Raw genomic sequence first — 14,116 nt, forward strand, 5'->3', positions numbered from 1 at the left:
TGCTTTAAAATACAATTGATAGAAGTATTCATCATATTTATATTAAGTCTCCATTTATTTACCCTAGGTTTATATGGTAGAATTATAATAATAAAACAGAATTTATTCTGCAAGTAGTGCAAGACGATTTTGGTCGGACATGTTATGAATATCGTTGATAGTCGACTTAAATTGGCCATTATTTTAATTGTGCTGCATAAACCTAATGTAAACAAACAGATAATATGTACAGATTTAATAAAAAGACGATGGACACTTCGATATTGAGCAAAATTGATTCTCCAAGTAGTATAAAATGATTTTAGTCGGACATGTTACTACTACTCTCGATAGTCGAATTAAAAGGCATAGAATAAAATGCAGGTTTATTCTATTTATTTATTCTGTGACGTAGAAATTCAGTGGAAAGTTTAAAACTGAAAAATGTCAAAGGGGAAATGGAGAACAGAGATGAAAATTGGAGGACTCATTTTTTGTTATTTAATGACCTGCTCTCGTATATAATTTTTTTTAAAAAGAAACATTTCGCGAGCTAACGAGACACTGTATTATAAAAATATACACGGATCGAGGCTTTTCGATAATTATGAAAAGAAGAACCCACGGGTGATGAAAAGGATTTTATGTTTCGAGTCTTTTTAAAAAATTGCTCGTCGCGATCTCGATATAATTGGGTCGTTATTTGTTGCAAAAAGCGGATCTCCACGCGAATCGGAGTTGTTGCTCCTAATACGACCGTTCTAATGAAACTGCCCATGAAAATTCTTCCCCGTCGCGGTTATAAAAATTGTAAAAACTCGCGTGCTTCTTTCGCGACACCGTCGTTCACCCCGGAGGACGAAAGAACATTCATTTAGCGAGATTAATGATCCGTTACGGAGGAAACTTTTGATCGAAGAAACGGGCAATTTTTAGTCCACAATTCGCAGAAAAGGAAGTTTCCAAAAACTACAAACATAAATCATTGGACTTATTTCTAATAAATATTATCACAAAAATCGACCAGATTCCCCCAAACATCTGTCGTTTTAATATCTCCGGTACAAATAAATACACCACAATTGTCGCTATTTCTAGCATTAAAAAAATTCATTTCCCGCATATGAGAGCATCTCCATATACAAATTTGAATATTTACTCCAAACATAGTTCAGAGAGTTTATATAGAAATTAATTAAAAAACTGTCTCTTCGAGCTTTCCATTGTTTTTCAGAGTTATATCGACCCAGAAGAATTTCCTTTTTCTCTGGCTCCTGAAAGGGTCTCTCAATAGCTGTTGCGAGGAATAATTCTCGAAAAGAGACTCACGGTGGATGCGTGGGAGTGCTGTGGGAGCTCCAATGGAAATACAGACGCGTGTTTCGGACAGTGGTCGGTGGTCCAAGCTCGTAGAATGTAGATGGGCACCGCACGATTGTACAAACGTATGTACGCGCTGATCTCCTGACGCGTTCTCTCTCCAGCCTTCTCTAGGATTCTCTGTCATGCTCGAAAGTCGGTATCTAGCAGTGGCCATGCGAGCATAGGCGCGGCACGAAACCATTAAACGGGATAGCCAGCCCGATATCAGCGTTGCTGCAGCTGCAACTGCAACTGCATCCGCTAGATCCTCGGTTTTGTGCAACACCGTGTATTGTAACCGTCGAGAGAGCCTCGAAACAACATCCTTTGTCTTCGATCGATCTTTTAATACCATCCTCTTTCACTTATTCGTTTGGTGGGTCTCGATCCCCGCCAAATTGTGCAGTTTCAGTAAACATCCCTTGAAAACCCGGGTATTGATATCGTAATCGATATTTCCGATATCCAGTTTTTTTAATTATAATCCCGAGCAGTGGGGAAGTTACGATTTTCGGAGTTGAAGTATTTCCTCGTTAAAACACAGTTTCAGCTCTTTTTTTTTCGAGATTCCCCTCCCCCCTTCTGTACGTAGATTAATTAGTACAGCGTCGTTCGGGGGAAAGAATGAGATCGCGGGCCGCCTTAATTACTATTCCAAGACACCGTAAGTTTCGTAATAACCGAGAGTAGCTGCAGCCTCCAGCGGACGATATAACGAATCCAGATGTCGTCGAATATCAGATCGAAAAATGACGAGCAAAGTTTCCGTAGGGGGTGGTCTGTCGTCCCAATAATCCGTAATTTACGTCCCCGAGTCGTATAAATTTTCGCGGTCGGTTATGGTTATTAAACATTAATTCGAAAAATGGCGTGAATTTTTGCAAACGCTCGACAGCGCCGCGAACCAATGGGAACGACGTTAACCGCGTCCGGACGAGTCGGTCGCGACCTAATTTCCAGGAGGTTCCCGTCGACGAGGAAATAAAGAGTGCTCCGGGGCTGGCTGGCGCGAAGAAAGGAGAAAGAGAAAAGATCGTACGAACGAGTTCAAGCTACAAAGCGAAAAGTAAAACACTCTGGCAGGCAGAAGTTAATGTTTAATTTAAGATAGAGCACTGACTCTTCGTTTGCCATCTTTCCAACGGCTCCCTGGGAAAAGTTGTAACCCTGCTGCTCCGGCAGCCACCCGTTTCCCATCGATTGGGGGGGCTCTGGAACCAGCTAATGGTCCATCCTAACTCATGGGCATCGCCAAAGTGTTCGAGTAAAATTTATTTTATTTTTCCCTGAGCGTCGGAGGACACCTAAAAAACATTTATTCCCGAGAAACTGCGCGAAGAATTTCGTTCACCAGGTGTTACAGGCGACGAAAATATTATTTGCTATATTTAATTTATATATATTTGAGGATAGGTCAAACTTTATTTTAAATTCGTCTTCTGTCTCCTCCTAGCTTTGCAAGGGGGGCTTGCAGCTCTGGAAATTGTTCTTGAAACGATAGCATCAAAAACCTCTATGTTTCTTTAGAATGGACGGTTTTGGGATATTTTTATTTAAAATTTGGAACATGTATAGTGAAAGAGTTATTTAACTTTACAGAACAAGTTGTGGGTGGAACGACTAGACACTAAGCTTTTGGTAGCTTTCTCTCTTTTAATTTTAAATTATAAAATGTTAAAGTATATTTTATTTATTATGTATGCATGACATAAATGTTAAGGCAAGAAGAAACCCTTAAATTTGTAATACAAAGAATTGTAGCGAGTACAGCATTAATGTACTATTATATATTGTATATATTTCTCTATATTAATTATTAGCAAGTAAACTCTGTATTAATATTAGTAAATTCTGTATTAATTATTTAATACAGAAGTAAAGCAAGTAAACTCTGTATTAGCATTAGTACATTGTGTATTAATCATTTAATCATTTAATACAGAATTTACTAATGCTAATAACAGTAAAATAGTGTTATATGTTGCATATATTTCTCTATATTAATCATTGGCAATTAAACTCTGTATTAACATTAGTAAATTCTGTATTAATCGGTTAATACAGAGTTTACTTGCTAATAATACAGTATTTACTAAAGCTAATAACAGTAAAATAATGTTATATGTTGCATATATTTCTCTGTATTCATCATTGGCAATTAAACTCCGTAGATTCTGTATTAATACATGGTTTACTTACTAATAATTAATATAGAGAAATATATGCAACATATAACACTATCCTTACTCATTTAATACAGAATTTACTAATACTAATACAGAATTCACTTGCTAACGATTAATATGGAGAAATATATGCAACATATAACAATATTTTACTGTTATTAGCATTAGTAAATTCTGTATTATTAACAAGTAAACTCTGTATTAACTGATTAATGATTATTTAATACAGAAGTAAAGCAAGTAAATTCTGTATCAATCATTTAATCATTTAATACAGAATTTACCAATACTAATAACAGTAAAATAGTGTTATACGTTGCATACATTTCCCTATATCAATCATTAGCAATTAAACTCTGTATTAACTGATTAATGATTATTCAATACAGAAGTAAAGCAAGTAAATTCTGTATCAATCATTTAATCATTTAATACAGAATTTACCAATGCTAATAACAGTAAAATAGTGTTGTACGTTGCATACATATCTCTATATCAATCATTAGCAATTAAACTCTGTATTAGCATTAATAGATTCTGTATTAATACAGGATTTACTTACTAATAATTAATATAGATAAATATATGCAACATATAACACTATCCTTATTCATTTAATACAGAATTTACTAATGCTAATACAGAGTTCACTTGCTAACGATTAATATGGAGAAATATATGCAACATGTAATACTATTTTACTGTTATACTTACTACAGTATTTTGTATTTTGTATTTGAGGATTCTTTGTCTTTATATTTACGTCACTGTAGAGACGCTCTGCGACTGATTCAAATTTGGCGCCACACGCGTTACTCGCTCGCGCGAACCGGTAAGGTTGGGGTTAGGTTAGATGTGCGTCGCCACGAAGCGAGTGAGAGCGTCGTTCCAGTAAAAGTGTCGATTTTGGTTAATAAATCCAGCGAATCGGAGAGAATACTACAGTGGATGATAAATAAAACATAGTTTTACGTTTCTGAACAATAAGAGAAGAAGATAGAACTCTGTGGTGATTCGTATCAGCTACCAAATGCTTCGTTGTCGATCGCTCTGCCAGCTAACCTACAATTTCGTTCTGTGAGGTAAGTTTGAGCGATTCATTTACCACGTGTGTGCTAAAGTTTGATTAAAAATGTCTCGAAGACGAAAGTTCGTTCCGAAGAAAGGGTTTCTTCATGCTAGATACGTACTATAACCTACAATATTCTTTCTGTATCCCCTTGTTAGTTCGTTAGAATTGCGTAAGAATTTCTGGCTCGCCAAGCGTTGCATATATACATATTTAAGAATATGCGAATATCTTTCTTGCCGTCTGATTCGATCGAAATGTATTTAAGGTTAATTTTCTCTGTCTTTGTCGCTCTCGTTGGTTAAAATTTCGTTAGAATTCAGCTGGCCAGGTGTCGTAGATAACGTCGAGAGTCGTTCAACCTTTTTTCATTGGAAATTCCCCGGGGAACGTAAACACCGTTGTCACCTTGTTTGCGTCACGGCCAGTCGAAACTATACGCTCGTACGCTTACGGAATCTTCGTTGTTACCCCAAGTGTTATCGTCGGTTTTCGCTACTATGGGACGCCATTGCTCCCTGCGGTGTGAGCATTCCATTCTTGCAACGATAATCTTCGCGGACTACGTATTTCTCGATGTTTGCGGTCTTCACTGCCACGAATTACAGACGCGTTTTGCAGCGATTATTGCTCGTTGAAATTGTAATCCGGAATAGGTGGAACAGCGAGTAAATCGCGATGCACGAATTTATTTTTATCTCTTTCGAATTTTCCCGGGAATTTGTACCGCCGCGAAAGAAACTGTTATCGACGATCGTTTAATAATAATTTAACTGTTCCCAGTGGCTTGTTCGACGGTGACAGTGACAAAGTGTCAGGCAGCCCTGCACACTCTGCAAGCCTTCCCCTTCTTTCGACCAACGTGCCTCTGCAGAGAGCCGCATGTAGATCCGGATTGCAACAGCTTCCAGAACTTCCTCTTCGACCATCCCTGCATCTACGTCTTAAAGAAGGGTAAGTTTCCGAGCATAGGGATCGTTTTATTTTACCCAAGTACTCTGCAAGATAGCTACTTTACTGTCCCCGGTACAAAAATTTTTCCGTGCTATCAAAACATCCGGGGAATCCCGATTTTGTTCTGGGAAAATGTGGATTTTTAGGGCACACAAGATTTGGAGTTTACATGTTCAATTTATTTATACAATTGAACTATTCTTGTAGAATTTAAGCATGAAATTCTTCGCGTATCGAAACATCTGAGGAGTTTCTATTTTATTTTGAGGAAAATGTGTATTCTTTTCGACATACAGGATTTGAATTAAATATTTATACTATTATTGTAGAATTGAGGGGTCTACAATTACTCTTGCAGGGTACAGTAGTTATTTTACTAACCTTTATAAATGATATTTTCTCTTTAATAAATAAATAATGATAAAATATTCCCCTTGTATAATACCTGAGAAATTTCTATTTTACTCTGGGAAAATGTGTATTCTCCCCAACAAATAGGATTTAGGTCAGGATTAAATATTTAATTTATTTACACGTAATAATTTTTATTCTCTCTTTCCTTGAATATTTCTTCCTTTTGTACTAATGGATTTTTCCTCAAAAATAGATCAACATCCCCTTTATGGATCATCAAAGTATACAAGGCGTCTCTATTTTATTCTGTAAAATATTTCACCATATATGGGGATCTCAAATTCAATTTAAAGACAGATAATTGAACATCCCTCGAGAAGCCTAAAACTACCCTTAGGTCAACATCCCTTCTATGGAGCATCAAACTCAAGAAACTTCTCTTTCATCTTGTGAACCATTACACAATAGATCTCAAAATCATATATTGAAAGTGATTATTTACAATAAAATCACCCTCACATTTGTACATTACCCCACTAGCTTTCATAAGCAACATTTTCTCTTGTACAATATTTCCTTCCATTTCCCTCGAACATCAGTAATAACAATTTTAAAATTACCAATCTCTCCTCCGAGAACTTTGGTGTGTAAGGAATGTTAGTGACGACGAAAATCAATTAAGATCGATTTAGTTTCCCCCCCCGGAAAAAAATCGACGTTAGATTCGATCCTCCAACAAGCATTTAATCGTGAGTCGCGATCGTAACGAGGGATTCCGTTCAGGTGTCGGGGTAGAAACTTCTCTCGATCTCGGTCAGCAACGATCCAGGGAACTTTTAACGAGCCTCGAACACGCGTTCCGGGACGTTTCCAATAATCCCGCCATTCCAACATCCCAGTGTTCCCTTTCTTGTTTAACCTTAACTCCTGGTGGACGTTAGACGCGCTCAAGACCAGTCGCAAACGCCCTCCAACGAAATTCAATCGTCTTTGACGCCGCTTTCGTTGAAGTCGAGCGACAGTTTCAGTTATCCGGGTACACGCGAACGCAAGGAAACTTGATCGAGCCGCCATTCGACGTTTCTTTCCGGGGGGGAGGGCGGTGGTAAAAAGCTGCGGAATAAAACAAAGGGATCGCGATATCTTTGACTGTAGCCTCTTTTATAACCTCCGCGCCATTGCGGTTTCTCCTACGATTTCCATTGTTCGTTTTCCCGAGGGCTCGCTCGTTCGGGCCGTCGAGCCTTTTGAGCATTTTCGAACGATTCACGGATAATTCCCAATGCGCTTCTTTTCACCCACGTCCGCTGTTCCAGCCGTGATCCAACCCCCAACTCACCCCTTTTCTGTCTGCTTCGCGATTCCTCTGTTCCTCCCTTCTTTTCGTCTCCGATGCTAAAAGAATGGCTTTCCTCTTGCCTGTCGATTCCGCGAGCTAAACTCTTCTTCTTTCTTCTTTTTTTATCTTATCCTTTTCCGCTCCCCCACCCACCGCCATTATCTTTACCTCATCGACCCTTTTGTTTATACGGTTCTCGAGAGCGTGTTTCCCCTCTCTTGCTCAATTTTTAAAATAAACTATAGGCGATACTCCCTTTTTTTCCGTTCCACCTCGGACCCTTTCATTCCCGAATAGAGTCTGCCCTGTTTAATTGCGATCGTTTTGTATTATCGGGTAATTCGCGGGAAGGTTCTTTGAAATTATTCACGGGAAATTTCTCTGACCTCCCCTCCCACCACGCCCTTTATCCGCAAAAACCTTCCTCGCCTCTTAACGCACCGACCTCGCCTTTCTTCCTTTGATAACAGAATGCCTTTATTATTTTCTGGTTTTTCCTTTTGCTACAGTCCGGCGCCGGTGCAACCGGCGTCTTCTTATTGTTTTTGTTTCATTGGCCCCTCGCAGACGCGCTTTTCATCAGTTTTACCTGCGCCAACGAACCAGTAATTATTTCTCCAACGCGGCCAGATGAAAACCTCTACGTTTCGCGGATACGAGATACCCCGTCGGATCATCCTTTTTACGTTCTTATTATCTTAATTGCGGGTATGGTTTCGAATCGAGCCGAGCAATTTTTCTGTTCCAGACAAGGATTCGTACCCCATCGACGCCCTGCCGACCTGCAACCACGCGCTGAGCGTCTGTTTGCGCGGCAAACCGTGCAGCCAGATATTCGAGGACTTCAAAAGCAACTGCAAAGCGCGGGAGGGCAAGTGCAGGATGGAGAGCCGGTGAGCGAAAACGTCGCGTCATTACCATAGTTTATTCTAGTTTTGGGCAAATCACCGCTCGCGTCTCGCGACGACCGGGTAAGCCCTCCCTCCCCCCCTTCTTGGAAGTCAATATTTACGTCCGCCTACTCTACGGCGCAAAAATGTTTCCCTGGGAAAATTTCGCCGCGGCTCCCGACTCTCTCTCTTTCCCCTTCTATTCATAATTCAAGTTAAAGGAAGCGCGGAGTGCTCCTTTTGAATGTCAATCAAAGAAATAAATTTCTTTGCAGCGCGTTGAATTTCGTTCTTACGGTTCTGTGCGCCGAGCCAGCGGTAGTTCCACCCCTCCCTATTCACCGTTCAACTTAAAAGAGACGAGTAACGTTCTTTTTTTTTCAATGTCAGTCGACTACGCCGGCTCTATCGCCTTGTTGGCTGCCAGGGTTTCGAGGGAACGTCCGTGTTCTTTTTTCGCCCTGTTAATCGGTTGCCCTCGCAGAAGGGCTGCACAGGAATTCCAGTATTCCTGCTGGAATAATCGAACAGAGGCAATATGTATCTAGTTAACACTTTATCGACTCGCAGAAACATCAAATGTAGCATTTTTTATTTTCGTGATAGTCCAATCGGTAAAACAGGTCACCAGTCGGTAAAAAACCCGATTAATACGGTCGGTAAAGTGTTGACAGAACAGAAAGAAAAAGAAAACAAACCTTCCCGCGTTTCCTCAAGATTTAGAACACATAAGCGCGAATAATGTTTCTCTCCCGTGGTCGTAAAGTTATTAACGACCATCCACGCACTTTTTAATTACAGAAGGTCTCCTCGCGTGTCGAAACTTTACGACCAGGCCCCGCGATCTTTCCGGCCGAGTAATTGCCTCGTATTTTTCTTGTCGTTTTCATCCCTTAATGCGCCGCTGTCGCATGATACGATTATTGTCATTACGGTGAGTTCTTCCCGGCGAGGGGAGGGGGGTGAAAAAAGAGACCAAGAGCAGCGTTATACAACCGAGTACATAAAAGAGGAGGTAGCACTTTTCCGTTGAAACGACTCGGAATCATTTCCAAGCACCGGGTGCGTTATTGTCCTGAATCGTTGCTCGAAAAGAGGGTCCCTAGTTGGGGGAGAAACTCAAGCAACGATTTTTTTAAGCGCAACTGCATCGTCGTCGGCTCGTTAAGCCTACTTTGTTTCCTTTTTTCTTTTTTTTTTTCTCTCGTTTTATGTAACGCGACGAGGCAATATACCAACGCGTACGAAGATTCCCCCGCAACGTCTAATTTCATTTCTTCCTGGAAACGTTGTTACGTGCATCGTTTATAACCGGCGCGTGTTTCCTTCCAGAGACTGAAAGCATATTACAGAGATTGGATAGCTAAACCAGTGAAATGTTTTTGTAACTAGCCCACCGATTTCTGATAAATAACATTCGTTATTTGATAGAACAGCGACAGATTGGTTGCTTTAGATGCAAAGCTTCTTTCGATGGTTCTAGGTAGGAATGATATGCAGCTAGGAGAAGGAGCGTGTGTTTTGTCGTCTTCTGGCGTCACGAATTCCTTTCTGGCATCGGTAAAGGAACAAGGTGTTCTTCCAGGAGGACGAGCACCCCGTCGGAGAATTTTTGTAGCAAAGGAACGTAGTATGTTATTGACCCAGCCACGAATGGCCAGAGGATAGCAGTATTTGCTTTGCGAGCTCCTTTCATCGACAATTTTCTTCGTTTTCAGGTTAATCTCTACAAAATTGTTCACGATAGTTCGAACACACTGCATCCTACGGGATTAGACGCAAGATTCTGGGACTTTTGTCCGCTTTCTCCCGGATCCTCGGATCACAGATTAAGAGAAAATTGGAACAAGGCTGAGGGACGATGTCGAGATAAGTTCCCTGGGTAGGTTTACTTTTATTGAGCGGAACGGCAGATTGAATTTCAATGTTATTACGAACCAGGAACGGAGGAAATGTCGATACGAAGGGGAAAATACTCCCGAGGGGTAAACTTTACGGATTTCTTCTGAATTTAAAAACATGCACGTGACGCGACTCCGTGGGATCCTGTTGTTATCTCGTGGCGACCAAGTAAAATGAAATACGGCGTAACATAAATGAATATGTTACACGAGAAGAACAAAGTAATTTCTAGTTAGTTAATTTCTTCCCGAGGATCCTCCTATTTCATCCTTTTATTTCGTTTCGTTTCGAAATAAACTCTCAACGTTGCCCGATACTGCACGACCGGGTACAATAGACGATCTCTCGTGGAGTTTTCTTCTTTGGTTGGTCGTAAAGCTTACGAAGTCCTCCCGATTCTCAGGTTTTGCGGAAACAGGGGTCGCGAGAGGCCGTGGAGCCGCGTCAAGCCACAATTAACGATCCCGTTAATTTAATTAACGCGCGTTATAAAGGTCGCGGCTCGTTACTCCCGCCGGGGAAGTATACTTTCAACGTTCGGGGAAAACTGGAACGAAAAAAACGCTCGTTGAAGACGACAAACGTTTTCAGTGACTGTGTTCGACGGTCAAAATGTTCTAGGAATTTCGTTTCACGCGCGTTTCACTCCCCCAAATCGATACTCCAGCGTGAACCTGTTCGCTGTCTCGTTCGTTCTCCGGTATTACTCTGGTCCGCGATGCTATGATCGACGCATCAGTTTTTTACGAGGTTTTAGAACGGTTAGAAAATACGATGTAAATGTGTAGACAGCTGGGTTGTTTCGCTCCGAACAACTTTCATTCAAGTATCGTTAAAGGATGCGGGGCTAAGGAAACGCGAGAAAAAGGAAAGTTCCGGTTCTCCGTCGTATTTCGAAACGTCTACGAAAATCTGGAGGCTAGAGCGGGAATCGAAAGTCGTCCAAATATTTGACGACGATACACGTTATTTTAAAAAGAACGCCCAACGAAATATGGCTTGCTCGTGTCCAATTTCCACGCTCCGAGGCAGTCGAGTTTGAAACGAAAACTGCGATACGGTATATGGTAAAACGGATAAGCTACGCCTAGGATGATGGGTCCAAGGACTTGGGAGGTAAATAAATTCTCGTATGACGTTTTATTACAAAAGGGGGCGAACGGGAGCAGTACGAACCCGGTTCCTTTCCTTATTTTTTTGCTTCTTTTTCTTGCTCACCCTCGGTCGACTGAAGATATTCATTTTTCACGCGGCGTTGCACCATCTTTTCTCACCGCGGAGTGGATCGTTTCCACGAGAGAGGACGGACGGGGAGAATGCGCTTTCTAAAAAGCTACCACTTTCCGCTCCTCTCGTCCGTCTTGACGAAGACAAACCTGCTTCCATGCTTGGCGCGATCCAGCCGCGAGACTCGCGGAAAAGAAAGAGAGAACGAAAGATAACCACTTATCTTCGGTAGCCCCGGGCGATGCTGCCAGTACGCGCTAATGAAAACGCGCCTCTTACACTCGGAACTTAACGCGTGGAACCGCCTCGAAATTGTTAACCTCGCGTTTATTACGCGTTCTAAACTTTTGGTCTAGGTTAACACTTCGTTCGATAGTTACCGACCGTTAGCCGATTTATCGGTCGATAACTGTCGGTAACCCGTTGAACACTCGATAGTTATCGACCGCTAACCGATTTGTCGGTCGATAACTCGAGAGTTACCGACTTTAGTCGGTAATGAAGGCAAGGTTTATCGACCGTACATTAAATATTTCAATGATCGTAAATCGACTGTCGATACGTCGCGTCGTGAAAGTTTGGTGGAACGAGGCGCAGGAAAGTTGTGCAAAAGTTTATGGAAATTAATCGCCGTGCCAAATGCATCGCCGTCCAGCGTAATTAAACGTGTTTCCGCACGCGATACTCTGGTGTTGGCCGTCGGAGAAAAGTTGCGATCGCGATAAGCGCGAGAGAAGAAAGAGAGCACGGGCGGGGGCGTTGGTAAACAGAAATAACCCGGGGACGGGAACGGGTATCGCATCGAAAATATTCACGGTGGCGAAATGGCAGAACTGTGTAGGGCGTTAATTAGCAACTGCCACGAACTTCCCAAGGGACAGGAAAGCGAAGATAATTACGGACGTGTCGACGACACTGTCGGTCCCTGACGAAGGAGTTGACGTTTGAAAACGAATGGATTGCATCGGTCGAGCTCTCGCGCGTTCCCGATATCGAGTTATCCTCGAATACTCGAAACGATCGTCCCGTGACAAATGTCGCCGGCTCTTTCGACGCTTCGTTCAGACAGCCAGGAGTGGAAAGTAAATAGAGCTCGTTTCATCGGGCTCGATAAACTGCAACTAAGAGGGAACATTTTGCAATTGCTTCGAACCGGTATTTCTGAATACAATCCACGAGCATCGATAACTGGGAAGGCAAAGAGTTCAATTTACCGTTAAATTAATATACGGGAAATCGTAATACAGTGCTTTGTTGCGACGCAAAAGAGACGTAAATAAATCGAGAGGCTCATTTTCGAGAAATAACCGTTTATCTGTTGGAAAGCGAAAGGAACGCAGTTCGAGGGTGGCTGGGAGGGATCGAAGTGCTCGATCGAACGGGCTAACGAGGTCCAACTTCACCGGAAATGACGATGTACCTCGACTTGGCTACCAAACCGCGTCTCTTTCATTCCGGCAGTTGAACCGGTGTGAAATTGCCGGTGAATTTCTTCCCTCGTTCAGCTTGATAACCAAGAAGGAAACTCCCGGACAAAAGAAATCCCTGCAACCCCCGGATAAAAGTAATTTTTACGAGAGAAGTGTTGGGATATTTAAGGGTTGGGTGGCTAAATAAATTATAAACAATGTGCCAACGATCCTGCCACGTTGAAAGCACCGGTTCTCGTCCGATCACCGAAGTTAAGCAACGCTGGGCGCAGTACACTGCGTATTGTTGGCACTATTTATTGTTTATATTATATTCAGACCTCTCTATTGGGTTTGCTTGCTCTGTTAATATACTATTTCGTAAATAAAAGTGGCACACATAGTTTTAGTGAACGATACTTGCCAAAGAATTTATAACAGACGAGTTTCTTTTGATTTATATCGAATCGAGTGGGTGGTAACTTGTAAATATGTATCGGTGTCGACTGGTAGCTACAGTGTTGGCAAGCACACAAGGAGTCTAAGATGAAAAGGTTCTCGTGAATGTTAAATCGAATTCGATCTACTTTAGAATCTCCTTTTTCCTAAAACAGAGTTCCCCGACAAATAGAAACGTTTGAGAAAAGAGTTTCTAACGCGAATAATTAATGTACGCGAGTGTGCATTAGCAGGAATTGCATCGATATCCCGGATATCAGTCTCCTCTCTCACGGATGGAAGGCTCGAGGCAGCTGTGAAAGTTGTCTGCGTGTATGGAAATGTCGACGTCTGGCTTTTCTCGCGTGTTCGTCGGTCCGATGGCTCGTATCTTCGTCGAGCAGAAGTCGAGTCGAATTGTATCGAGTATCGGAACAGTCGGGGAGGGATAAGAAGAGAGAAAGAGGAAAGGGGAAAGGGTTCGGAAGCCGGGGAAACGTCGGTGGCTAAAGCCGATTGAAACAATCGGCGATCAGTGTTCGGTGATCCCACTTGAAAATGGCGAAATCGTCTTGACATCCTCCCCCATCGTCGCCATTCACCTCCAGGCATCCGATGGACTAAAATTTTAACATATTTTGTCGTTCTTCGTCGCTATACGTCGATACTTCTCATACAAAGTTTCCTTCGATAGAGTAGAAGACGATAGTTCCTAATAAAAACACCACAACTCGATTTGAGGTTCATGTATAGTCACGCAAATTAACAAAACAAGTGCAGAAATTTTAAATTACAAACTATTTTAACACTTCACAGTCATTTATTTTCACGATTAGCAATTAATAGCCTATCTTACCGGTTGGTAATTAGTTCTACGTTGCCGATTAATAGCCCTACCTTACCGGTTGGTAATAATTCCTACGTTACCGATTAGTAGTCTACCTTACCGGTAATGAGTTCTGCATTGCCGGCAGAAGGAAGATTAGCAGGCTACCGGTCGGTAAAGT

At 41.8% G+C, this 14,116-nt stretch overlaps 1 protein-coding gene across 5 annotated transcripts in view; it reads left to right on the top strand.

Annotated features, from left to right (window-relative positions):
- Positions 1 to 14,116, top strand: part of Gfrl (Glial cell line-derived neurotrophic family receptor-like) — a 203,474-nt gene that overhangs the window by 88,639 nt on the left and 100,719 nt on the right. For all 5 annotated transcript variants that reach the window (XM_076779397.1, XM_076779401.1, XM_076779402.1 and 2 more), the window contains exons 3-4: positions 5,380 to 5,550; positions 7,992 to 8,136. In XM_076779397.1, the coding sequence (XP_076635512.1) occupies positions 5,380 to 5,550; positions 7,992 to 8,136 (316 nt within the window). The remainder of the gene's footprint in view (positions 1 to 5,379; positions 5,551 to 7,991; positions 8,137 to 14,116) is intronic.

The sequence above is a fragment of the Colletes latitarsis genome, chromosome 12 (genome assembly GCF_051014445.1).
Source record: "Colletes latitarsis isolate SP2378_abdomen chromosome 12, iyColLati1, whole genome shotgun sequence".
In the NCBI taxonomy this organism is placed as follows: Eukaryota; Metazoa; Arthropoda; class Insecta; order Hymenoptera; family Colletidae; genus Colletes; species Colletes latitarsis.